We start from the raw sequence: 27,806 nt of genomic DNA on the forward strand, positions 1-27,806 counted from the left end.
TGCATAGATTACTTTATGCATATATATTAGTTTATTGAGACTTTTAAGTAGGGATGACAATATGTGACATAACTCGTGAATCCAACACGAACAAGATATGAACTTAGTGGGTTTGAGTTTGATATTAACGGGTTCAAGTTAAAACGAGTTGACATGTTAAGATATGATTTATAAACGAGTCAATAAAGGATCAACCTGCTTAACTCGAAATCAACTCACTTTGATCGGTTTAGATTTTATTTCAAAATTATAATTTTATTATTGTTAAGTTGTAATATTGGTGTTTAGAGCCGGTTTGGATTGAGAGATGAGTTGAGATGATTCTCATTAATTTCAACTCACTATTCACAAATTTTAATTCACAAATCTCACTACTATTAACAAACCATTTCATCTCATCTCATCTCATCTCGGAATCTAAACAGGGCCTAAGTATGCTTATATTTTTATTATTAATATTGTAATTCTAGACCTATATTCATATTTGTTATTGTAGGGTTTGTAATATTGGTTTATTATATGTTAAAACTTGAAAAATATTGATATTGATGTCGTGTTTCGTGGCCTGGGCAACTTCACGCTCTAGAGGCTTTGCGATGAGTTGCTACTAAAATGAAGAATGGTGGGCTCAGGGTCCGTGGTACCTCTGACGCCCAAGTCAGTTTTAGTGAAGGAGATGAATGGAGAATATCTTAAGGAAAGTTGTAATAAGAATGCATGTAGATCTCAATCTCTTCACTGATCATGGGAGGTGTCTGTTTATACTTGACTGTCTGAGTTTACTTCACTGTCTGAGTTTCATGGTAGTGGGCATGTCGTTCTGTATGAGATCGGATGTTCATGTCGTCCACCTGCCGCGCTATAGGCCACTTAGGTCTGATGGTGACTGCTTTTAACACAAAGCCTCACATTGAGTGTACCCTGAGCCTCAGGATGCATTGAATGCAGAGTGCCTTCCTCTCATAGCTCTCTCCGTCTCATTAATGCGGTATGGCCTCTGCTAGGTATCCATGGTGACTGCCCCTGACACAAGGCCTCACGTCATGCGTATCGAGCCTCGGGCTGCATTGAATGCGGCATGCTTCCCTTCCATAACTCTTTCCGTCTTATTAATGCGGTGTTGCCTCAGCCAGGCATTCCCACATTCTTGTCATGTCTGGGCGCTGATGTTTAGGGTCAGGGAATGTCGGCCAGTGGGATGTTAGACTGTCCCTCCTGCCACACGTTTGTCATTGTTCCTGGTCTAATCATCCCTTCCATTTGGGGCTCTTGGGTATGCTCGGCCCAGCCCACACCTCTTATCTTGGCTCAAATCTAGGCTCTTCTCTTGGTCTGGCCCTAGGAGCAGGGTCCCTTCTCCTGGTCTGGCCCAGGGGATAACACTCCTCACAATTGATATTTTTTATTACTAAGTAGTTTTTTTTTTAAGATATTGTGGTTAGTAATTAATATAGATTTTAACTTTTATGTGAAATTATGTTAATCAGATCAAATGGATTATGCGTGTTAGTTCAATCCATTTTTATGAAACAGATTTAAATGAGTAATGTCATATTGACCTATTTCTAATTAATTATTAAACGAATCAAAACGAGTGACACGACACAACCTATTATCTAAATGTGTCATATTAGGATTTGAAAGTTTCACAGATTTAACTTGATAGGTTGGATTCGAATTGACTTATATAGTCGAATATTCATGACTTGACACGACACGAAAATACAAATTGCCACCCTACTTTTAAGTTCGTATAAATATTTGGAAGAATCTTAATTTGTTACCATGACTCCAAATGTGGTGACTTATTGCATCAACCTAAAACGATCTATTTCTTACGTTATTTTATTCAACATCCCGATTAAAATCTTAGGTTAATTATAACGTCAGTAATCAGTTTATGAGTTTTAACCTGTTTGCAAATTATTCCCTCGTTTTCAAATTTTTGTAATTAACTCCATTAGTATGCAAAATTTTCCCATTAAACCCTTCTGTCTAATATACTAATGATAAGGTTGTCACTTGGCCTTCAAATGTTAATTATTATTATTTTAAAAATAAGTGAAAAATACTTTGAAAAATAAATCAAATTTTTTAAAAATAAATGATAAAAATAGAAAAAAAAATAGAGTGGTGCTAGTGTGCCACTCAATTTTGACCGCTGGGTGTGTCCACTAGTACAAATTTCACATTTTATTTTATTTTATTTTTCATATTTTTTAAACATCTTTCAATATTTTTAAAAAATAAAAGTAACTTCCTTAATCATTAAGAAAAAAAAAATTAAAAAATTTAAAATATAAGAACAGTCAAAATGAGAGACAAATTCAAGGGACGTACTAGCATTTTTCAAAAACATACGGGAGAGGAGGGCTTTCCCTCCCTAGCTGCGCTAGCGGTGGCCAACGAGCCACACCACAGTGGTGGAGGCATGATCTACAGGCCATTTGGTGGAGGGGGAGAGCCTCCTCGTCACACACAAATTGCTCATGAAATCTTTAAGGCCAACTTTGGGGCCTTAGAGGAGATATAAATTTCTCGTATAATTTCATTTCATCTTATATCATCTTATTTTTAAACATAATTCAAATATAAAATTTTTAAACTAATTATTACAATTTTTTTTAATTTTCAAATAAAAAATAAAAAATAATTCCAACTTTTTCAAATTCTCAAATAAAAATAATATTATAAAACTATATTATTACAATATTTTAATTTTATAATTTTTTTTTATTCAACTTTTTTTTTTCAAAACTTAAAAAATACTCAACTCAAACTATCTCACTACTATTTACAAATTATTCTACTACTATTTATAAAATTTTAATCTCAATTCTTATCTCATTTAACTCTCCAAACAAGCTCGATTCAACGATGTTTGATTAGAGTTGAGAATAAATTTATCTTTTTAATGACATTTGTGCACATAGTTTATTTATTTATTTATTTTTTTGAATCAGCATACATAGTTTATTTATTTGTTCATATTTAGCATCTTTTACTTTATTGTTAATACGTTCATCTTCAACTGTCACGATATTTTAAATTTTTGTATGCCTTCAAGATTTCAACAATATTTTTACTTATATCTTTATAGAGATGGATTTTTTTTTCACAAACTTTAATTTGCCCATAAAAAAAAATTTAGTATTTTTTATTCATCTATTTACGAATAATTTAAAAAATATTATTTATCATCTCTATATCACATATTCATACTTAATTTATTATTTTTATGATTCTATTTAAATATAATTTATCACGTAATGATGTGCAGTACGAGGGATGGTAGGTTGAATTTTTCAATTATATAAATCCGGACCACCGCGCCAAGAAGTTTCCGTTAATTGAAAGACGGCTAACGAGGTCAAATGATGAAAATTCACTGCGACCGGTCTTATTACTTCACCCCAAACTTCGTATGTTTTTCCGTTTCTTTATTTCGTTTGTCTCCCTGTCTGCTACTGTCCTATTTCATTTTTTGTGATCTTTGTTTTTGTTGTTCGCAGGACATGAGAGGAGAGGAGAGAGGAGAAAAAAGTTGTCTAAAATACCAATACAGTCTGCTCCTTTTCAGTTCACACTGTCTAGTTCTCTCTCTCTCTCTCTCTCTCTCTCTCTCTCTCTCTCTCACACACACACACACGAGACATTGCTGAATTCCGCTGGATTTTAACACTTTCCTCATCATCTGCTGAAAAAAACCACATTTTCCCACCTACTATCACTCCCCCAATACACTCTTAAGTCCTTTGAATTCGATTTCAATTCCCCATTTCTTTCTATTTGTTTTTTGGTGCCGAGCTTGTTGTTTATTTTTATCTATCCGTGGTGTTGTTGGACTACTATCGGATTCTGCCTGGACTTAGCTTTCCTTTGTCTGAGTTTCGGAATTGGGTTTGATTGGAGGGGCTGAATTTGGTGAAAAGACAAGCTTTTGAGTGTGTTCACCAATTCGGGAAGTTCGAGATCTGGCTGGTTTTCTTTTGGGATCTCTCTGGTTGTTAGATTGGTTTTGATTCGAATTATCGGTTTGGATCCGATCGAGGGAGAAACAGCGCCATCACATGGCGCTGTTCAGAAGGTTCTTCTACCGCAAGCCTCCGGATCGGCTTCTTGAGATCTCCGAAAGGGTCTACGGTAACTTTTTTTAACCGTTTCAATCATTCCCCATTTTTCCTTTTCTTTTTATTGTCGTGTGTCCACCTTCTGAGTGCCCTAGTAATGGTGTAATTCTCGAGCTTTCGGCCATTTCTGTCGTCTTCGTGAAGTTGAGAAAATGCTCAGTTTTGTAATTCCATGTGCAACTTAGGTTCCAATGAGTCCCGCTTTGGGAGTTCCATTGCATTTTAAGATACTGCAGAATGCATTGTGAATATGGTTCAATTGTGGTGTTTTTTTCTTCCTTCTCTTCTCTTTTTGTTTTGGCGCTCTGTTTCTTAAGTAGTTTCCTCATATGAGAGTGTAGTATGTAGCATAACTTTCTTCCCTCGGTGATTAGACAAATGCTGGTGAAGTAGTTTCCTGCTTGTTTATATCGTGTTCTATTGTTCGGATTCATCGGGTGGGAATATAACTGAGGCAGGGACTAGAAAGCACCAGGAATTGGATTGAGCAGATCAAATTCAACTGTATATCTAGCGGATTATTCTTTTAATGTTGCGTATGCATCTACTCGAGCTTAGGGGTAGAGGCACTAACAGTAATTGATACTTGGGAGGGAACAAAATTTATAGAAGTAGGCCCGAAAATGATGAATAGTTGAAGAGGCTCTGGAAAACAAAGCAACCGTTCGGTAAGGAGCATCAATTTGGGGTCTAAGTTTTTGTGGACAATTTGGACCTCTATAGATCTGACAAATGAGGATGGTTTTGCTCGACATTTTGGGAAACAAATATGCCATTGCTTTTTTTTTTTTTTTTTATTTTTTATTAAATCAATTTCAAGACTATGGGTCTTGTTTTATGGCTAGCAAGAGCTGTAATTTATTGCGTAATTTTGCTAAAGCTTATTTTATGGCATGGACTGATGGTTTCTATATGTTTTAGAACTGTTTCTTTTTTACTTTAGCTATTTGTAGCTGCTTTTTCTTCTTAAAAAAAAAAAAAGCTTTTCTGAACACAAATGTTAAGCAGTATTTGTCCCAGTTTCTTCTATTTTACGTGAGGAGTTTTTTTGGGCTATTTCTATTTATATCATTAATAAAATTCTCGTTTATTGGCAAACAAAAAAAAAAAAAAAACTTTGAGGGTCACTATGCACCATGAGTTTAGTCAGAATTCTTAAGTTTCTTCTTAGCTCCTTATTTGATTTTTGAAGACCATATACCGATTATGGTTGTTGATTGTCTTATTTTGGGTCACTATGCACCATGAGTTTAGTCAGAATTCTTAAGTTTCTTCTTAGCTCCTTATTTGATTTTTGAAGACCATATACCAATTATGGTTGTTGATTGTCTTATTTCTCTTTTCTTCTTTTCTAGTGTTTGATTGTTGCTTCTCCACGGATGTCTTGGAAGAAGATGAGTACAGAGTGTACATGGGTGGCATTGTAGCTCAGTTACAGGACCACTTTCCTGATGCTTCTTTCATGGTGTTTAACTTTAGAGAAGGGGAGAGGCGAAGTCAAATTTCAGATATATTGTCTCAATATGACATGACAGTTATGGATTACCCTCAACACTATGAAGGGTGTCCTCTTCTGCCATTGGAGATGATCCACCACTTCCTTCGATCAAGTGAAAGTTGGTTGTCATTGGAAGGGCAACAAAATGTGCTGTTGATGCACTGTGAAAGAGGAGGATGGCCTGTGCTTGCATTCATGCTAGCAGGTCTTCTGTTATACCGAAAACAGTACAGTGGGGAGCAGAAGACTCTTGACATGGTCTACAAGCAAGCTCCAAACGAACTTCTTCATCTTTTGTCTCCTTTAAACCCACAGCCTTCTCAGCTGAGATATCTTCAGTATATATCTAGAAGAAATATAGGTTCTGATTGGCCTCCATCAGATACACCTTTACTTCTGGATTGCCTGATTCTGAGAGTCCTTCCACTATTTGATGGGGGGAAAGGTTGCAGGCCTGTTATACGTGTTTATGGTCAGGACCCTTCAACACCAGCTAATAGAAGTTCTAAGCTTTTGTTTTCAACTTCAAAGACGAAAAAGAATGTGCGCCACTATCTACAGGTAATTCCTAAGTCACAAATCTGAAAGTGGAAATTAGATTTTACCAAATATGTAAGTGGTCTTATGAACTTTAACAGCAGGGAGAGTGTATGCTAGTGAAAATTGATATCCATTGCCGTGTTCAAGGGGATATTGTTCTTGAGTGCATCCATTTGGATGAAGATCTGGTACATGAGGAGATGATCTTCATAGTTATGTTCCACACAGCATTTGTGAGGTCAAACATTCTGATGCTCAACCGCAATGAAATTGATGTTCCATGGGATGCCAAGGACCAATTCCCGAAGGACTTTAGCGCAGAGGTAAGTTGTTGTGACTTTTCTGTTAGTGTCTTTTCCTAAAGCTGTAGGTGTTGAATACATTCTCATATGTGTATCAGGTACTTTTTTCGGATGCTGATGCTGTTGTGCCTGCTCTTACTACAGTCGTAGCCAGTGAAGGAAATGAGGCAGAAATTGCTTCACCTGAGGAATTTTTTGAGGTGGAAGAGATTTTTAGCAATGTAGTTGATGGGCAGGAAGGGAAGGGGGATTTGGATCCTTACGCATTTCAAGACTGTGCATCAGATGATGGAACCCACAAACGGGATGGAAAGTTGGTTTCTAGTATTGATGCAGTGAAGGACATTGGTGTTGATGATGTGAAATATAAGATGGATGAGAAGGTGGGTTCTGATCATTTGGTGAAGGACATTGGTGTTGATGATGGTGATATCAAGCTAGATTTCATACTAGCTGCTGGTGATATGCAGCCAAGTCTGGAAACCAAGGAAGTGGTGGAAGATTTGTGTGGCAAATTGGATGAGATGGGAGACAAGGGTGATGGAGGAAACAGTTTTGCACAGAAGACTTTAGATTCCAGGGTTCCCCAGAAAAAGTTGACTGCTGATGTCCCCAGACAAAAATCAGAGAAAGTTCTTCCTAATGTGCCTAAGAAACAGCCTACAATCAGCACAAAACCAGCTGCAGATTCAGTTGTTGCCAAACAAAAGACTAAACAGCAAGAGTCTCATGCAAAACTGGCAAAGCCAAATGCAGTATCTAGGTGGATCCCTCCTAACAAAGGCTCTTATACTAATTCAATGCATGTATCATATCCACCATCAAGATATAACAGTGCACCAGCTGCTCTTGGTGTTAATGTTCCTTCAAAGGATTCTAACGCAGTTCCCAAATTAAAAGCTTCTTCTGATACCCCCACCACTGTGGTTTCAACTGATGTGACCAATGGTCTGAAAAGTTGTAAGGTGGATCCTGTGAAGCCTTCAGGTTCTACCCAAGAGGCAGTTGCTTCATGCCCACCATCATTGGTACCATCAATTAAAGATTCATATTCATCCCCACAAACTCAAGCACAACATATTAACCTGCAGCAAGTAGTTCCCCCTCCTCCCCCACCACCTCCACCACCACAACATTATAACACCCCTTCGTTTTCAACCTTTCCATCCATGTATCCTTCATCGCCTTCCCAACCTTTGCAGGTGGGTGTCACACCTCCACCTCCACCTCCACCCCCACCTCTACCTCTTAAAAGGCAGAATAGTGCTACCATGTTCCTTTCACCAACTCCTCCGCCGCCTCCGCCTCCGCCTCCACCTCCCCCTTTTCTGAGCACATATACTGCACCAAACCTTGGAGTAGGAGTGTGCACTCCTCCTCCACCTCCACCTCCACCTCCACCTCCACCTCCACCTCCACCCGTACCTCCTTTATATGGAGCTCCACCAAAACTGCCTCCACCATTTGGATCCCCACCACAACCATTACTTGTGGCAAGAGCCCCACCTCCCCTGCCCCCTCCAGCACATGGAGCCCCACCTCCTCCGCCACCACCTCCAGTTCATGGAGCCCCACCTCCTCCACCACCACCTCCACCTCCACCTCCTTTAATGCGTGGAGCACCACCACCACCACCACCTCCAATCCGTGGAGCACCACCTCCTCCGCCACCTCCTATAGGTCAAGGCCCACCTCCCACATCACTTGGTGCACCACCCCCTCCACCTCTGCCTGGAGTTCATGTGCCTGGCCCTCCGGCTCCACCTAGGCCTCCAGGTGGTGTACCTCCACCTCCGCCATTAGGTGCCAAAGGACCAAATGCTACTGCTGATGCAAGAGGCCTGTCTTTAGGGAGAGGGCGTGGGCTTTCACGTCCTTTAGGGATGGGGGCGACTACTACAGCTCCTCGAAGATCCTCATTGAAGCCTTTGCATTGGAGCAAGGTAACCAGGGCTTTGCAAGGAAGTTTATGGGAAGAATTGCAAAGATATGGAGACTCTCAAATGTATTCTAACTCTTCTTGCTGATCAAATCTTTTACTTAAGATCAAGTGCTGATGTGTTTTCCCCCCCATGAATAGTGGTGCTTCAGTTCCAACAGATCATATGTTTTCCTTCTTTTATATATAAAATTCAGGGTTCTTACTTTCATAGTCGGTGAATTTTTTGTTCTTTTATCTTAGTGCCCCAGGATTTGATGTGTCAGAGTTAGAGAGCCTTTTCTCCGCAACAGTTCCAAAACCTGCTGATGCAGGAGGTAAAGCTGGGGCACGGCGCAAATCTGTTGGATCCAAAACTGACAAAGTCCACCTGGTAATCTGATATTTCTATGGTGTCCTTGAAATCCTTTGTTTTTTCCCTTTGACAGTGTCCTCGAAGTTCAGTTGTTTGAGAGTGCTGATTCTACTGTTCATATTCCCATAATCTTAGATAGAATTAAAAATTCTCCTCTACTATGATTTGTGATGGATTCTTGATTTGAGCCAATTTTAAATTTTCAATCACTTGAATAATTTTTTTTATTGGCACCGGGTGTCCGAAAACAAAGTCCTGACTAATACCAAGGGTGCACAAGCCCTCAACAAAGAGTTTCCCGCAAGTGCACCTCGGGTAATTCAAGGGGAAATTCCTCCAATTTGATGGTCCTTAGAAATTGTTTGCACCCAAGAGGATTCGAACCTTAGACTTGGAGGGAGCATACCACCAAGACCAAGGCTCTCACCGCTTGAACCAACCCCTAGGGTTTATCACTTGATTAATGGCATCAATAAGAGCTAAATTTGTGAGGAGATAGTCATATCAGTCTAGTATTTGGCACAAGAAATTTAAGGAATATCATTTTTTGATAGCTTTCAGATTGTTAGAACAGAGCTAGCACTCCATTCCTCTTAGTTAAAATTCTGATCCTTTATGTTGGTAAAGCTAATTTATGTTAGCATTTGTTCCAAAGACCATCAGATTTAATCTTTATATAATTTTTAATAGATGCTAGTCATAAATTCTTCTCTAGAAGTTTGTTTGCATGTATAAATTGGCATTCATGCACATGACTGAGAAAGATGCATGCCATAGCGTCTTTCTATGTGCAAAAATTTAATATTTGTCATCTTTTCTGCTAAAGAAAAGGAAAACATAAAGGTGTATGTAGGGTGTGTATATTTCACTTAATATGTTCTGAAAAAAAGAGAGGTGTACAGTTGATGGTGGAAATAACTATATAATGATTCAAAGATATCTGTAACCCATTTTCTTACTGTACTTATGGTAGATTTTATTTGGTTGAAATTCAGTGGGTTTATATTGGTGATACTTGTTGACTGTCGATGATTAAAGCTGAATTTAACCCCTGGCACTTCTGCAATATGGTATTCTGATATTATTTCTCTTTAAACTTGTTTGATGGATTGTAGATTGACCTGAGGAGAGCCAACAACACTGAAATTATGCTTACAAAAGTTAAGATGCCGCTTTCTGATATGATGGTGAGCTATATGGTCCTCACTTTCATATGAGTTTGATTACTTTCATAATTTGCGGACGAAGCGACAATTTTCTCCCTAAAATGGATACATGGAGTTAATGCAGTGCATTCTTGCTTTTCTGTCGGATTTCATGTCCTGGTAGAAGAATACTCCTTTTATTTTATTTTATTTTATTTCGTAATATTGAAACATGATTATTCTTTCATTAGTACTAAAGGCAAAAAAGGCTGTTGTTCTTAGCTGCAAGGGTTGTTCCAAGCCTGAAGTTTGTGCAATCATTTTAATGCAAATGTGGACTGGACCATGAAAGAACACAATAAAGCTTTGATTGATAGTTATACACCAACTTGTGGCCTTTGAGAAAACATATAGGGTGGCTTTTATTTGACCCTTGCATATCTTACCAATCTAAATTTGAACCTAATGATTCCAGCAAAATTTTGCATTGCTAATATATCTTAGCTCCATAAAAGTGAGTCTTGGGAAAAAAACTAGACAGGTCTTCATCACTTGGGTTATAAAATTTGGTCACTCGATATATGGGATCCTGCAAATGGTTAAAAGAATAATGCAAAGTGTTTTGGGGAACATTTAGGTATTTAGTGAAACTGGCACTAAATTTTATGAGCTGGAAATATATGGTTATGCATGAATCCTAAAATTTAAATTTTTAGGAAAAAAATAGGTCTGAACATGTTAAACCAAGCATATCTTGTATTGACATTTGTTGACCTGACTTTGACTTCAAAGTTCAAACTATCAAAGCAAGAATTGGTTCAAGACAAATGTGGACTCTGTATAGGGGCTATGCCCTTATTTATTTCAGAGAAAAAATTGTTGTATGCCAACTGCCAGCAAGGTTTGGCGCTAGAAGATAGAAGTGTGATAACTTTTGGTTGAAGAATGTATTGAATACTGCTAGGAGGCAGTATGTGATCTCTTCACGTTAAGGTGCCTAGTTGATCTCACTGAAGTTTTGATTTGTGTTTATAGGAAACTGACTGTCCTAGGTAAATTCATTTTTAAAACTATGGCAAGTGCACATGCATCAAGACCTTTTAAGCTTTGCTCTTAGAAAGTTGCTCTTGAGAACACTTTCTGCAGCATGATAAGAGCATTGCTGCAATTTAATGGTTATACTCTTGATTTGGAAAGAAAAAACAGAAACTCAGAAAACTATTTTAATGGTTGCCGAAAAATTGTATTTGGTAATGGTCTATTGGTTGTGTGCACAATCGTGCATGTGCATGCATGTATTTGTTACTGTCATTTTATTTTATTGTATATTTTGGGCTCTGTTATAGAATAATGTTAGTACAAAACTAAATGGACTTCGATGATTTCAATGGCCAAGAGGCATGGTGTTTTACTCTTATGTCCACCTTAATATTATATTGAATACTTGTCGGTGAACTTTCAATTTCTTGGTGCCAGCTGATCAACATGAGAACAAAATTGAGGATGCTAGTAAAATTCATCTTACCCTTTGTTTTTAATCCTGAATCAGTTTGGAATGTGGTAATTGTGAGGATGGAGTCTATCTAAGATAAGGGTGTATGAAGTTTCATTCTATATTGCATTAGTACCCCAGGATAGCAGTACCTCTCTGTGGAGGAGCGAGGCTCCCTTGAGGTGAGCTTCTTTCTTTGGATGGCTGCATTCAACAAGATCTGTACTTGGAATAATCTATGGAAGAGTCGTATTATAGTTGTAGAATGGTGTTGCATGTGCTAGCGGAATGGAAAAAAAGTCTGTTGATCATCTTTTACTTCACTATTACGTTGCTAGCACATTATGGCAAGTTCGGTTTAGCCTTTATAAGTTAAGTTGGGTAATGCCTAGGCAGTCCTCGAACTTCCATTTCAATCTGTCTTTCTCAGCATCCTAGGGAGGAGTGGTTTGGTAGGCACCAAAATGCAACCTTATGGAAAATGATCCTGATTTGTGTATCATGGAGCATATGGAGGGAGAGAAATGAATGAAGCTTTGAGGACTCATAAGGACCACTGAAGAGCCCGTGGCTTTCTTTTTCAGTGCACTTTATCAATGGATGACAGCCAATATATGTCTCTCTAGCATTAGTTTTCAGGACTAGCTCTCTTCTCTGTCTAACTACGTGTTTCCAATGATATTATTCCTTGTGTACTTTGAATTTGTCTTCTTATCTTTTTGTCATGATTAATAGAACTTATTTTATGTATGAAAAATAATATATTTTTGTTATTCTTAATTTTCCATTTCTGGTTTCTATTATTATTCTTTATACAATTATAATTAGTATTATTTTGAATATCCCTTCTCATTGATGGATTTAAGGATGGTAGGATGCTTTGGGGTTAAATTGAAAGTTTGAGGAAAGATTATACCATGGGGTAATGGGGCTTTTGTTTCTTTTTCACTTAGGTAAACCTTGCCACGCTAAATAACCTTTAATGCTGTTCTGTAGTTCCTTTTTTTTTTTTCCTTGGTGCTTTTAAGCTTGCTAATGCATTCCTGCAACTGAGTAGGTTTCTCATGCGTTATAAGCCATTATGGGTAGATGAGAAGTGAGACTCTGAGGTGGTAATGGCTCCTTTGTGATCTTGTCCTTTAAGTGTCATAGTGGTGCAACTAATTAGGTATAAATTAAATTGAAGCTCTGATTTGATTGGGTTTTATGGTTGAGCTGGTAATATTTTCTTTTTCTTTTTCCTGAACAATGTTCCTAACTTCCCACTAGGTATTTGCTAACAATCTATTATAAGCATATTGTCAGGCTGCAGTTCTTGCAATGGATGAATCAGTATTAGATGTTGACCAGGTGGAAAATCTCATAAAATTTTGTCCCACCAAAGAGGAGATGGAACTTCTAAAGGTGATGGTTTCAAATAAATTATAATTCCTTTTTAATAATATCTTGTCAGCAATTTGTCGATGAATTTTTATATTGAAGAGTCTTTGTGTTATATTCTTCTGCTTATGAGTATATAGTTTGGCACTGTTTTTTTTTGTACTTCTATTTGTTCAATTTTGATTTGTTTTATTGTTTATTTAGGGCTACACTGGTGACAAGGAGAACCTCGGAAAGTGCGAACAGGTCTGCCAAAGTTTCTTTTTTGACCACTTCATGTTTTTTTATATGTTTTCTGGTCACAATCTTGAACATGTGAATTTATTCTACTGGATAAATGATATAATTTGGTGATTTATGCATTAGTGTTTTATTCATGTAGCTTTCTGAATTTTGATCTGGTCTTGTCTTCCTTGATCTTAAAGTTGTTTACATAACTCTCTGTGTGTGTGTGTGTGTATTAGAACAAGTTAATGGTGAATATTTATCTCACTGAATCAGTGAGAAAGTTCTCTGGATACTATGCAGTCTTTTTGCCTTTCTGTTTTAGTGGGTTCTCTCTCTCTCACTTGATGTAAAATCTTGTTGTAGTTATTAACAAGAATGACTAGCTGTCTATGTCAATTATTCAGTTTACTGATCTGTTTAAGTGAGAAATTGTTTGAATAGCCGGGAGGAAAGAAAGGGCGGTGGATGATATATCTTTTGTTTTTTCTCATTTTTCACTTGATATAAAACCTCACTTTTCCTTTTTGGTAGCAAGAAAAAAATCCCCGTCGTCCTCATATTTTATTATTCTTGCTTGCTCCATACCAAAATAGAGGGAGAGAGGAAATAAAACTTTTTAAAATGCCTTCTGATTTTGTTTGTTTGTTTGATTGTTTTTTATACGGCGTTCATTGAAATTCTGGAGCATCACTTGTTTATGGCTGTTTTTGGTTGAATACATGGTTTTAACATATATGTAAAGCTTTGTTATTTTACATGTGTGTGTATATATGTATTTCAGTACTTTTTGGAGCTGATGAAAGTACCTCGGGTTGAGTCGAAATTACGAGTATTTTCTTTCAAGATTCAGTTCAGCTCTCAGGTTTGGTGGTTACTGCCATGCTTGATTTTGGTAAATTTTTAAATCTCATGAATAAGTCTTTTTTGACATAGTCATCTCCTTGTTGAACCCCTTTTCAGATCTCAGAATTTAAAAAGAGTTTGAACACTGTAAATTCTGCTTGCGAAGAGGTATGTCACTAGTGGTTGCAAGTCTTTCCAGTTTCTGTGCTTCTCTTTTCAGCTTAGGTAGTGTTTTGTTGGTTAATTAGGTGAGGAAATCAGTCAAACTGAAGGAAGTTATGAAGATTATTCTTTTTATAGGGAATACATTGAACCAAGGAACTGCAAGGGGTAAGGAGTTTAATTATTGCCTAATTCTTACAGTCATTTATTAGTTCAAGAAATATTGGAAGGTTACGTTCTATCTTGACAAAGGAGGCTTATATGCCATTCCGTCATGAATAATTTGCAAAGACTTTTAAAGACATGTTTTTGAATGCCCATGGACTATTACTATTCTAATACTCTTTGGCATTGGCATGGCTGATTTTAGTGCAGACTAATGACTAACAATAGCTATTTATTACCTATATAATTTATGAAGCATCCTCTTTGTATTCTATTGAACCACCTCATCATTTTATTTTATTTTTTTCATTTTACTTTTTCGACCTATCACAACCCTTCACATACTAAAAAGACCTTTCATTGTATTGCCTTTTTTACCATAATAAATCCACCTGATTTATCGACATTAAAATTAAAAGAGGTTTGAGGACGAAAAGTTTCCTACATTTTATGATTACTAATTCAGTCGAGAGGAAAAAATAACTTCTCATTTATAGTGGCTATTGATTTCTCATTACTTGTCGCTTTGGCTTTCCGACCAGGTAACGCTTCTATTATTTGATTATCACTTTTCCAGCAAAGAAAAAGGATTTCATCTTATTGTAGCTATTGACTATTCGTTATTTACCCTGTTAGCTTCCTCACCTTTTAACTATGTTACTTTAATTATTCCTATGCATCGCACTGGTTGACGACTATTGGTTGTAATTTGGAGAGCATCAAGAGTTTTATGTGTGCTTAAACCATAATGAAGTGTTCCTTGGATTCCCTAATTATATCTGTTGGATGCTATTATTTCTGTGTTCCATTTGATGGCTTATTGACTGGATTTTAGTTGACTTATGTTACTGATATAAGATTCAAAGTACTGGCTTTAGAAAGAAGAGTAAGGATTAGTTGAAAATTCTTCCGATCGTTTGTTTGTTCCCTTTCTGCAATTTACACATTGTGAGCTATTGTGAAGAGAAAAACCTTCTTGGAATTTACTGCCACCTACTAATTGTGGAATGAGTTTTTGTATGGCAGTCTTTGTGCAACTTCCATTCTAGAGGCACATTCTTCGTTGTACTGAATGATTGAACAGTTATGAAATTGAAGTTGAAAAGGAAAAGGAAGAAGCTAAACTTGTCTATGGATTATAGTTCCCTTCTTTTCTTAAATCATTGTTGCACAACCTACATAACTTGGACCATATTCTTTAGATCCTCTGCTTTTTAATTGATGTCATATCTTATAAACCTTCAAGATTAGGGAATTTTTCAGACCTTATTCATCTTAATTCTGTATGATCCCAAATCATACAGGCTCTGCAATTGGATTCAAGTTGGACAGTCTTCTAAAGCTCACTGATACACGTGCTTCTAACAATAAGATGACACTCATGCATTATCTTTGCAAGGTATGGATCCTGTATTTTTCTGTCAATTATACATATCAGTATATCTTCTTTGGCTCAGAGAGGAGACGCTGTTCTGAATTTTAGGGTTGCATCAGGGGTCAGGTTGGGCTGGTCCAGTGCATCTCTTAGCTGAGTTAACCTAATTGATTTTGTGGAACATCAGTCTAGAACTGTAGCAAGGGCTAATGAACTGGCCTAAAATGAATTGAGTATTCAATTCTAGTTGTGTCAGTATGAAAAGTTCATGCATCGTGCTTAGGCTGATACTTTTTTGTCTATAATGTGTTGTTTCTCTGTGTCGCATTTTAAAAAATTCCATTTCCAAGAGGTCAAATCCCAAGAAGCCCATAGAAGCCCAGAAGGTATTGTAAAATTACTTCTAAAAAAATGTTACAGCAGCTTAACTCTCAGGAAGGATACATGAGATAGAATTTTTTAGTACTTTGTTGTTAACAATAGAGCAAAAAGCCTAGGAAGTTTTGGTTAGTTTGTTCTAGTGCTCTACCGGTCTTGGTGCAACCTATTCTGCTGGTCAGATGTGTTTTTCTCACCAAGTTTTGCTGCACATAATTTCACTGCTGGATTGGCGATTAGTCTTTTATACTTAATCTCAAATTTGGTTTTCTTGTTGCTCAGCTTTTGGCGAATAATTCACCAGAACTTCTTGATTTTCACTTGGACTTCGTTAGCCTTGAAGGTGCATCTAAGGTAACCATCTATTTTTTGATGGTATGAATATTGTCTTTAGATGATGCTTATATGGTTTTCTTTCTTCCTTGAAGATACAATTGAAGTCTTTAGCAGAAGAAATGCAAGCTATAATCAAGGGACTAGAAAAGGTTAGGCAGGAGCTGACTGCATCTGAAAATGATGGTCCTGTATCTGAAGTTTTCCATAAGGTTTGTAGTTTTTTTTTTTTTGTAATATTACGTATTCTTAAATAATTTAACATTTAGTTTTCTATTGATGTTCAGTTTTTCAGTTGTTTGCGTCCATTGGCTCGACATTTTTTTTTTTAAAAGTTCAGCTACCTGCTTGACTCATGTTCTCTTAATATTATTTACTTGTCTAAAAAAAGATCGAGAATCAATGAATTGTCAATTATTCAAATGGATATATATAATGACACAAATAAAGAACACTTTTTCCCTTAATTAATAAATAGAAAAAAACATGAGCAGGAAAAAGAATAAGAACATTTCAAGTTATACCTTCTAAACCTCTTCCTTATGGTCACTGATAAAAACAAAAGAAAAACAAAACCTTTTCGTTATGGTCCACTTCCAAAGTGTGGAGTTCGAATACAGGAAATTTATTCATGGCATGAAGTTGGGAAATTAAGAGAAATTGTGAACGAATTGAACTTCAGTTGTCATGGCAGGCATGAAGGAGTTATGTAGAGCTTTTGAGTTACTATTATATTTGTTGTACAGCTATTAATCTGGACGAATTGGCATCCTATGTGGTTTTATATTGGTTTTGCTCTTTTAGGAGGATTAGTGAATATCTGTGCTAGTTGACTAGAGTCTATATCTATGCCCCCATTGCATTTTGTGCATTAAGAATTTAGGGAATTACTATTTGGAGAAATTTATTAAGAGAAGAATTACTTGTCGTCGGTGATGGTACATTGACATTCAGGTAGCACGTCTAATTTGTAGTTGAATAATGAGTAAGTAATTGTTACATGCCTCAGAAGCCTCAAAGGCAAAAATATGACGTTCTAGAGATTTTCATTTTTCTTGAATATTTATTTTGCATGATGCTTGGACTTGACCCAATTTACATCTCCTTTTGGGGATGCAGTACCATGTGGTTAAGAACTGAGTCTGTTCTCATTACAAGTTCTCTTCAAAGTTTTACACATTATACGTACAATTTGTACTTGGAGCCCCACTTGAACATATGTAGACTTTCATTTCAGTGTTCACTATCACAGGTCTAATTAGGTCACCCAACGTGTTACATTAATTGTAATATAAGTTGTTATGCTTTGATTTCCTAAGTACACTTCGGATATGTTTTAATTGATATATTTACTATTCATACATGTCGTATTTTTCCTTAAGAAAGACTTGAGACCTGCTGGCTGCTCAATGATGGGTTGTGAACCTATCATGGGTCCCAAGGTTGTCCAATCATGAAGGGCATCCTTCTCCAAGATTGCGGCTTTTCCTTCATGTTTTCTGTGTTTATATTTTTATTTTTTCTGCTAGGGATCGTGTCTGCATTTCTGCCGACTGTTCAGAGGCACTGCATGTCTATTCTGTTTTTGTGTTTGTATTGAAGATATCTGCACTTCTGCTAGGGACGGATATGCTTCTTTTCCAAGGATTTTCTGTCTGCTGCATTTGTTTACAAATAAAAATGTCTCTTAGGTTAATATAGATAGTTATAATTGAATGAATCTGGACTTTGATGCGCAATGAAGATTTGGATATAAATTTTGTTATATGATTTGGGGGTATTGGTCTTTATTATGAACTGTTTGGCCATAAAGTTATTGCCCTTCAGAATGTCCTTCCAAATCATTGCATTCTGTCCAGGAAAAATATTATCTATTGAGTTTTTAGTTGCCTTGGTATATGCACATCTTTTTGTTTTTGGCTGGATCTTCTTGTGTTTCTGTTTTTCCCTGATTGTTTTTGCTATTTTACTATAGACATTGAAAGAATTCGTTGGCATTGCTGAGACAGAGGTGACATCCGTTACAAATCTCTACTCTGTGGTGGTATGTCGATGATATCTACAACTTCTATTTTACATTATCTAATGGAGTGAAGATCATGCCCTTAATCTTTCTTTGGTGGACAGGGTAGAAATGCAGATGCACTTGCACTTTATTTCGGTGAGGATCCTACCCGTTGCCCATTCGAGCAAGGTAAGTCCTACTTTTTAATAAAGCAATAATAAGTCGCAGGCTTTTTTTTTTTCACAGGATCAAAAAGTCCTCTTAAGATCTTTCTTGGTTTTATTAAATAGAGAAAGTGGTCTAATCCATGTTTATCCTTTATGGACTTGATATATGATTTTTGGCTAGATGTGGTTTTCATTTTTGGCTGGATATAGTTTGGATGCTATTTTCAGCGGAATTGAATGATTGCATCATGTCTTGGATATACCTTGGGAATTAACTTCTTTTCTTTGGTTTTTGATTAGTAAAAATACAGTTTCTTAAGTGTAGAGGGGCGTAACCTAATACACAGGATGCCTTCAAGAGAGAACTTCTTGAATGATTAGAAGAACAAAAATCCATAAAATTCTGAAATAGCAGAAAAATAATATATCCCCAAAGCATCTTGCGTTCAGCTCTCTTCATATGCTCTAGATTAAGAAAAATGGGATCACCCCCCAAGCGACTAAAATTGTGACCTCCCAATTGACCCACTCTAACAATCTATAAAGTCTATCACCTTCAGGAAGGCCCCATTCTATTCTGAAAAGGCTTAAAACCAAATTCCACAACGCACTTGCCACTACACAATAGAGAATAAGTAATCGATAGATTGCCCCCTTCTTTTGCACATGCGGCACCATTTTGTCACTATGACATTTCTCTTACTTAGATTATTGAAAGTCAAAATCTCCTGAAGAGCCGCCTTCCACACAAAGAAACTTTTTTAAAAAAATTTGATAGGTAATCAAGAAGTTTTATTCACCATTTGTGCTGAAATGGATGTCTCAAAACCATTGCGGCACTCATTTTGGTTGGGTGTGCCGGGGCTGGAGCAGAGTCATTTTCAAGAGGTTTTTTATGAGTTGATGCCTTTGTTTTGTGTGCATTGTAAAAAACATGGACACTTAAGAGAACAAATGCTAGAAGAGAGATAGATTACTGGCTAAGGATAAGACAGTGGCTAGTGCTCAGGATGGGAATTTAGTAAAGCCTAAACAGATTTGGAAGCAAGTGGGTCCTCGAGATGACGAGAGGCCGTTGCAGAACCAGGATATGGGAGTGGTGAATCAACCAAACTTGTGTAGAGAGGCTATTCTGTGGGAAGTGCGGAAGAGAAGGGAGGAGTTGCAAGTGGAACCTCATACGGTTCTTTTTGTGGCACCTTCTGGAGAGTTGTATGATAAAGTCTTGGCGCCGTCTGAAGAGGTCCAGTCCGCTGATTTAGCGTTACAAGTAGATAATGGTGCATACCCAGAGAATCAGGTTCAACGGAATTGTGGGCAGGAATGGAGTGGAAGTTGGTTTGAGATTACGGAGGATGATATTGATGAGGAGCCGGTTGTTGTTTCTGCAAAACGATCTCCCCGTAGTTTGTTGAAACTGGTTGATGAAGCTCTTGAATTTGAGCTTGGCTGTTTGGCAGAGAGAAGAGTCTTGGGGGTGGAGGATTATGATGATGAGGGGGCTGTTTGTTAATGGTCAAGCAGTTTCAGATGGGGAGCCGGAGGAAGAATTAAATGAGTTAGCGGCCAAATGTTTTGATTCGGATCCGGATATGAATGTCCCGTTAAAAAAGCTGAGGGGAGTCCGTAAAGAAAAAATCCATTGTTGTTTTGGAGCGGCGTACTCATTCCAAAAAATTTATTTGATTTATGATGCACATACTTACGTGGAATATTAGGGGAATTCTTTCGTCGAAGAGTAGGCTTCGGCGTATTTTAAATAAAAGTCGTCCTTCGGTGGTAGCTCTTTTAGAACCTTTTCTGGGTGCAAATAAATGTAGTAGATGGGCAAGATGGTTGAAGTTGCCTAATTTTTTTAATAATGCTGAGGTTGGGGGGAAAATATGGATTTTTTGGGCAGATGGTTTGGATTTTGAAGTGATAGCAGTGTCGGATCAAGCGATTAGTGGCTGGTTTGTTCATGGGAATTGCCGTGTGTTAGCAACTTTTGTTTATGCTAGTTGCTTCCGTATTAAACGGTTGGAGTTGTGTGAGTTTTTGTGTGGACAGAATGCAAATGGTTTTCTGTGGTTTGTAGGGGGGATTTTAATATTTTTCAGAATGACACGGAAAATGTTGGAGGTATTTTGCAGCCATCAAGGGTGAAGGTGGAGTTTAATGATTGTATTCATGAATGTGGCCTTGTTGATCTTCCTTTTGAGGTCCATCGGCTATCTTGGTGTGATGGTAGATTGGGGGGAGACGTATATGGGCTCGATTGGATAGAGTTTTGGTGAACACAAATTTTCTTAATTTATTTGGCGATGTGCAAGTTGAATATTTGCCAAGAACGACGTTGGATCATTGCCCGATGTTGCTGTCTTTATCGCGAGTTAGAGGAACGGTGGCTAGGCCGTTTCATTTTCAACATATGTGGGGTTCTCATGAAGATTCTCTCTCTCTAGTTCAGGATGTGTGGAATGTTAATGTAGAGGGCTGTTTTATGGTTCGGATAAGCTGAAAATTAAAGCTCTCAAAGGGGCTTTGCAGAAGTGGAATATTGAAGTGTTCGGTAGGGTCGAGGTGGAATTAAAAGCACTTGAAGACCGTATAGTTGGACTAGAACAAGCTGTAAGTGACGAGTTCTCTATTCAAGCTGAAAATGAATTATTATTGTGTAAACAGAAGCATTTGCAATGGTTACATCATGAAGAAGTTTTGAGTTGTCAAAAGTCTCATGGAAAATGGTTAGCGGAAGGGGATATCAATTCAGCTTATTTTGATGCGGTATTGAGAATTAAAAAGGCCAATAAGAGGGTAGATAGCATGGCGCTGGAGGATGGTTGGCTCCTAGGGTCTTCAAAGGAGGTTCATGATGGAGCCGTTACTTTCTTTTAGGAATTACTAACAGCGTCCATAGTGGATTTTGATGAGGAAGCTTTTTCTTTGTTGTCTCCTTCGGTTACTGTACAGGAGAATGATGCTTTATGTGCAAGGCCTTCAATGGAAGAAGTAAAAGCGGCACTTTGGTCTATCCTGGCTGACAGTAGCCCGGGTCTGGATGGTTTCTCGGCTAGTTTCTTTATTCAAGCTGTGGAGGTTGTAAAGTTTGATTTATTGGGTATGGCCATTGAATTCTTTGAGGGACAACTGTTAACAACTTTTTTTGGTGCTACAAATTTGGTTTTAATTCCAAAGGTAGATGAACCGGTGGGTTTTGGTCCTTTTCGTCCGATTAGCCTATGCTCTATTGTTTATAATATCACGTTGAAGATTATGGTTTTTCGGTTGGCTTCTATACTTGATCGTCTCATCTCGCCTGAACAGGTGGCTTTCATTTGAAGTCGAAGTATTTTTGATAATATTTCTCTTGTGCAGGAATTAATTCATGGGATTAATAGGAAGGTTAGGGGTGGTAATGTGATGTTAAAAATTGACATGGCAAAGGCTTATGATATGGTGAATTGGCGGTTCCTATTGGAGGTGTTACGTATGTTGAGTTTTTCAGAAAAATGGAGGAATATTATTTTTAACTCTATTTCCTCTCCTTGTTATTCGATCATGTTGAATGGAGGGTCTAGAGGTTTTTTTAAAGCATCTCAGGGACTTTGGCAAGGTGATCCACTCTCACCTTATTTATTTATTTATCCTGTCAGAGGAAGTGTTGTCTAGGATGTTGAACCAAGAATTTCAGTTGGGAAGGATTAAGCCTTTTAATCCAAATGGGGGTTCTATGATTACTCATTTGTTTTATGCGGATGATCTCTTGTTGTTCGCTAATGGTGGCAAGGTGTCTATGCGGCGTTTAATGGAGGTGGTGCACAAGTATGAGAAAATGTCAGGCCAATTGGTAAGTTCGAATAAGTCTTCAATTTTCTTTTCTTCCAATATTTCACTTTGGGCGGCAAAATGCATTGAAGCAAATTTCTGGTTTTCTAAAGGGAGTATGGCCGTGCATGTATTTGGGAATCCCTTTGTACGTGGGGAGAATGAAAATACAGATGTTTGATTTTTTATTGGCCAAAGTTAAAAAAAAAAAATTAGCCGGTTGGAAGAGCAAGCTTCTCTCATTTGGGGATAAGATTATTTTAATAAAGCATGTTTTGAATAGTATGCCAATTCACATGCTTTCAGTTGTAAATTTGCCGAAAGGAATTCTGTCCTCTTTGAATGGGATCTTTTCAAATTTTTTATGGGGTTCTAGCCTCGATAGAAAGAAAAGGAGATGGATTTCATGGAGAAAAATTTGTTTTCCGGTAGAGGAAGGTGGTCTGGGTATTAGGAATCTAAGTGAGGTTCAAAATTCCCTCCTTATGAAGTTTGGTTGGAAATTAATCTCGGGAGTAACAATGTGGTCCAAATTTTTTGCTGCAAAATATGTGAGGGATACGCCTATTGTATCGGTGATGTCTTCGGGGAGAGGATCTCGGTTTTGGAAAGGTGTTATGCGGTTGTTGCCTATTGTTCTTGCAAATTCACGCTGGGTGCTTCGGAGTGGTAACGTAAGTTTTTGGTTTGATAACTGGTTGGGAGTGGGTTCTTTGGTGGAAAGGAGTTCGGTGGTAGGGGATCCAGGTTTAAAAGTTTATGAAGTGATGAATGAGTCGGGTCCAAATTGTGAATTACTAAGAGATATAGTACCAGAAAATGTTGTTGATCAGATTGTTCAGGCGGGGGTGAGGCTGCGTGCAGGACAGGATGTCTGTGTATGGAAGCTTGCAGTAGACAGAAGGTTTTCTACAAAATTGGTGTGGCAAGTGATTCGGAAACAGGGTACTTCATACTCTTGGAGGCGTTGGCTTTGGCAAGAGTTAGTGCCCAAAAATGTCTTTTTTATGCTGGAGAATTGGAAGAAGAGCTGTACCGGTTGATGATGTTATTCAGCAACTTGGGATTCCAATTGCCTCAAAGTGTCACTGCTGTATGAATGCAAAAGTAGAGGCTATTAATCATATTCTTTGTGAAGGAGATGGACCCTGGCAGGTTTGGAATTATTTTGCTCTTATTTGCAGTATTCGGTTGCCTCATATACGAAGTTGGGATGGTATGATGAATTATTGGTGGTCTCGCTCTTCTGCAGCAACTCAGGTAGGGTGGACTCGTGGCATTCTTCCAATTATTATCTCTTGGGAATTATGGAAAGCTCATTGTGCAGCCCGGATGGAAGGAAAAAAAAATTCAGTCGATGGGCGATCATTCGTGTGGTTTAAGGTAACTTTAATGGACATTACTAGTAATATTCGGAAATTCAAAAAAATGGGTGTTTATGATGATGCAATTCTGAAAGAATTACATTGTCAAATTGTGCCGGTTCATGCGAGGATGCCGAGATTTATTTCCTGGTCACCGCCAATAGAGGGGACTTTTAAGTTAAATGTTGACGGTGCGGCTTGTGGTAACCCGGGGATGTTAGGTGGGGGACGGGTTATATGAGATTCACAAGGAGGAGTTATAGCCAGATTTGCGCATTTTTATGGTCACGCCACAAATACAGTTGCGGAATGTAGAGCATTACTGGAAAGTCTGCGGCTGTGTAGTGCACTTGGGTTGAGAGAATTTATGGAGTCTGATTCTAGTGTGGTTGTGGGATGGCTAAGTTCGGGTAAGTGCCACTATTGGTATTTATGGGGTTTTTGGGAGGAAGTTAAGAGTCTTGTTAGTTTGCTTCAAATTTGTTTTCGGCATATTTATAGAGAAGCCACGGTGGCTGATTTTTTTAGCTAAAGAGGGTTTGAAAGGGAGAATAGTTGATTTTGTTGGTGATGAGTTGGTGCAAGGGAGACTCCAAGGATTAGTTCGCATGGATAAATTAGGCTTATCTTTTATTCGACATTGATGTATTGTTTTTTTCCCGAGTTGGTTTTATTGGTTGTTCCTCCACCTCAATGAGGGCTTATTAATAATATGAGGCTTTGACCTCGCTTTTCTTTTAAAAAAAAAAATTAAATGAAGAAGTTTTATTCATAAGAAGAGAAGGCATATCCCAAGTAACATGAAGTATACATGATAAGTACCTAACTAGGGTTTACAACCGAAATAAGAAAATCATGGAAATGTAGTCCATTAAAATCAATGACCCGCCCATAAGAACAAGGTTTTAAAGAAAGAACTATAAGCTCATCCATTGTCCTCTCGTGATCCTCAAAGCTTCTATCATTTCTCCCGAGCCATATGCCCCAACACATACATATAGGAGCCATTTTCCAGATTGCTGCCACTTGTGGATTACCTTAGAGGCCTCTCCAGCTTGCTAGAAAATCCACTAGCCTATGAGGCATGACCCATGATAATCAAACTCCTGCAAAAAAATCATCCCACAAGGTCCTAGCCGCCTCACAATGTAAAAGCATATAATCTACTGATTCCCTATTCTTCTTACACACGCAACACCAGTCCAAGACAATTACTTGACGTTTCGCCAGATTGTTTGTAGTAAGAATCTTGCCCAAGGAGGCTGTCGAAACAAAAAAAGCTGCTTTTAGAGGAGCTTTGGTCTTCCATATATTCCTCCATGGAAAAGTGGTCATACGCCGTGAAAAGCAGCATCTAAAGTTGGGGCCACTTCCTCTAGAATCTCAATTTTGTAAAATTTCCAGTGGTGATAAGTGAAAGGTGGAGGAAAGTCTTTGAAGACAAGAAAAGGATTTAGTAACTAGGATTTAACCGAGTACAAGGGACTATATACTTTGCTCAACATAAACTCAAAGATTAGTCATAATGGAAAATTAAGGAAAGAAGAAATGGAAAACGGATAAGGAGTGGGGATGGAATCAAATTTTATCCTCCAATTATTCTATCTATTTTAGTCTGTGTTTGTACAAACATATGTAGATTTTCTTTTCGATTTATCATTGTTTTTTCCTTCCTTTTTAAAGGGGGACTGGGGAGGATTCTAAGAAAGTTTGGAGCTTTCTAGTACAGATATACAAGATATGTAAAGACATGCAGAAGTACATTGTGTTGAAGTAACACCTGGTGCAAAATACCTAAATAATGGAAAGTCGATTGAGTGGTGTAAAAATTATGGTATAAGTTCATCCTGATCCATCATTCAGGATTGTCAAATTTATTGCGGGCCCTCGTTATTTGTTATTTCTATGTGAGACACTGAGAATGCATTAAACTGAATGCTACATTTATAAATGCAGTGACAGCAACTCTTCTAAACTTTGTAAGGTTGTTTCGGAAAGCACATGAGGAGAATTGCAAACAGGCTGAACTGGAGAAAAAGAAAGCCGAGAAGGATGCCGAAATCGAGAAGGCAAAGGGCATTAACCTTACGAAGAAGATGGTGAGATAGGTGAAGATTAACGTACATACCCCTGCATAGGAAATTGTGTTCCTGCGAACTGCCGAGCTCAGCCTCAGTGTTGGTGACTAAATGATGGTCAAGGACCAGCTTGTTTGGATGGTCAGAATCCTGGCTTGCTTTTGTATTGGTTCAACAGTAAGCCTTGCTTTAAAGGAGGCAGCAGCGCTATGTGGGCCAGAATTTTGACTGTGCAGAAGTCTTATTGCTGGGATAATCTTCCATAAGATGATCATGGTCCACTTATGAAAAAAAAAAAAAGAAGTTGATCATGGTCCACTGAACAATACATTAGAAATCTTGCAGCTTGACCAAATTTTGACAAACATTGGGGCTGCCATCATTGACTGAGTAGAATGGTACTCCATGAAGCACGAATGCTATGGAGGTGAAGGATCCGGCTCCTCGAGCACCATTTTGAAAGCGAATTCCTTAATCTCGGGTCAGAGTTTCATTACTGAATTGGTTTCCATTTGAACCATTCATTTGGCATTTTTTTTTTCGCCAGAGCGGATGCCATTGGGATTGTAAAGCGCACGGTCCAACCATACCACGAAACCTTGTACAAAGCTCAACCCTTACTTTAGAGGTCATTCTTTTTCCTGTAACATAATAGTCAGTTATTTTTCTTTTCCTTCTAGTTGAGATTTTGATAGGAGCCCGTCCCGAAAGATGTTGTATAGGTTTCAGGTTCAGAAAGAGATGTTAGAAGACGGGCTTTCTCTTAGTACAATTGTAACATATCAAAATATAGGCTGCGAGTAGAAGCTGCTTGTTCCTTTTATTTGATTCTTTATCAAAATCCTTATTCATGAAATGTCAAAGGTTCTTGTTTCCTCTGCAATTAGGCTTGTAAATCGAAAGACTACTTGAAAGCCGAACAGGGATAAATTGGTGGCACTGGGAATTGAATGCTTCATTTTCTAACATGAACTTGCCAACATTCAACCAAACAGGGAGAATATCGTATCTTCTACAAATGTAGCTTCAGTCTGTCCAGAAATGGTATGAATACTATTCTCCATTTTAAGTAAAATGAAGAAGAAAACTCTATTCTCTTGGGTTTTCCTCTTCCAAGGACTTATCCTGGAAACTCGAAGGGAAGTTACATTAAGGAGGGTGAATGAAAAAGTATTTGTGGAGAACTTAGTTCAACATCCTTGAAAGTAGATCATGTTTATTAATCTTATCAAACTCGACTTAGAAGATAACGATCACGATCAATTGTTTTGGACACGAGGATAAAGATCAAAACTTCATTCAAATCATTCTTTGCACTTGGAGATGATAATCCTCCATAAACACACACGGAGATCACAAAACTCCATCAAGATAAATTTCAATGTGGCTGTGTGATGATGATCAGAATATCATCCTTGCCTAGACACATGGAAGCCTGCCAGACAATCTAAGTGCAGGGGAAGCGTCGGCATAAATAATCTTGTCTTAGAAGGCCACTCGCTTGATGTCATCACAGCAACCCATAACACACATGGCATCAAACTAGAGACTTTCTCCCAAGATTCACAGGAGTGTCAATTCCACACGATCTCGCAAAATGGGCTGCCTCCAACTTCATGTGTGGAAGCATTCCCATACCCCATCCCACCCTCCATTTTTCAATCATATGCTACTTCATATCCTACTTTTCTTATATTTCATATAATGGAACAGCTCAAAGGACAGAATTGAATTATCATCCTTCTAGAGACAAAGGTGGCTTTACATGGAGACGACTCTTCAAATGGTGGGCATTGAGTAATATGTAATGACTCAAGAAAAACTCAAGTCATATCAAGATCTATACTCTAAAAGTCAGTTAATATTACAATTGGAGTTCTTTGGAATTATTATAAAGAGAAAATATTTCTTTTTCACATGCACTATGGGATTTCATTCACCACCTGTTCTACTCCATCCGAGGTACTAGAGTGCATTAACTTGTCCATCAAATTTGTTGGTCCTAATATACTACTGCCTTCCTCTGTAAACTCAGTCAAGTAAGGTGTTGTGGGTGTGGATATAAAAGGTGAAAGGGCAGGACAAGGGCAATTTTAGTTGTGTGAAATCTAGCAATCTGT

At 37.8% G+C, this 27,806-nt stretch overlaps 1 protein-coding gene across 5 annotated transcripts; it reads left to right on the top strand.

The window, feature by feature from the left end:
* Positions 1-3,342: 3,342 nt before the first annotated feature.
* On the top strand, positions 3,343-26,565 carry LOC108997422 (formin-like protein 20). 5 transcript variants are annotated; one of them, XM_018973730.2, is made up of 18 exons: positions 3,348-3,422; positions 3,513-4,143; positions 5,486-6,189; positions 6,267-6,491; positions 6,569-8,475; positions 8,653-8,782; positions 9,880-9,951; positions 12,707-12,805; positions 12,986-13,027; positions 13,791-13,871; positions 13,970-14,020; positions 14,101-14,182; positions 15,484-15,578; positions 16,215-16,286; positions 16,361-16,477; positions 18,241-18,309; positions 18,398-18,459; positions 25,565-25,674. In XM_018973730.2, the coding sequence occupies exons 2-17, from the start codon at positions 4,071-4,073 to the stop codon at positions 18,428-18,430; spliced, it is 3,852 nt and encodes a 1,283-aa protein (XP_018829275.2). In that variant the 5' UTR covers positions 3,348-3,422; positions 3,513-4,070; the 3' UTR covers positions 18,431-18,459; positions 25,565-25,674. The 5 variants fall into 5 exon arrangements, with proteins under 5 accessions (XP_018829306.2, XP_018829275.2, XP_035549688.1 ...); XM_035693795.1 differs by having other exon boundaries at positions 3,353-3,422; positions 18,393-18,459; positions 25,565-26,565; XM_018973700.2 differs by having other exon boundaries at positions 3,353-3,422; positions 6,270-6,491; positions 18,393-18,459; positions 25,565-26,565.
* The last annotated feature ends 1,241 nt before the right edge of the window (positions 26,566-27,806 follow it).

Source organism: Juglans regia, chromosome 9, assembly GCF_001411555.2.
Source record: "Juglans regia cultivar Chandler chromosome 9, Walnut 2.0, whole genome shotgun sequence".
NCBI classification, from domain to species: Eukaryota; Viridiplantae; Streptophyta; class Magnoliopsida; order Fagales; family Juglandaceae; genus Juglans; species Juglans regia.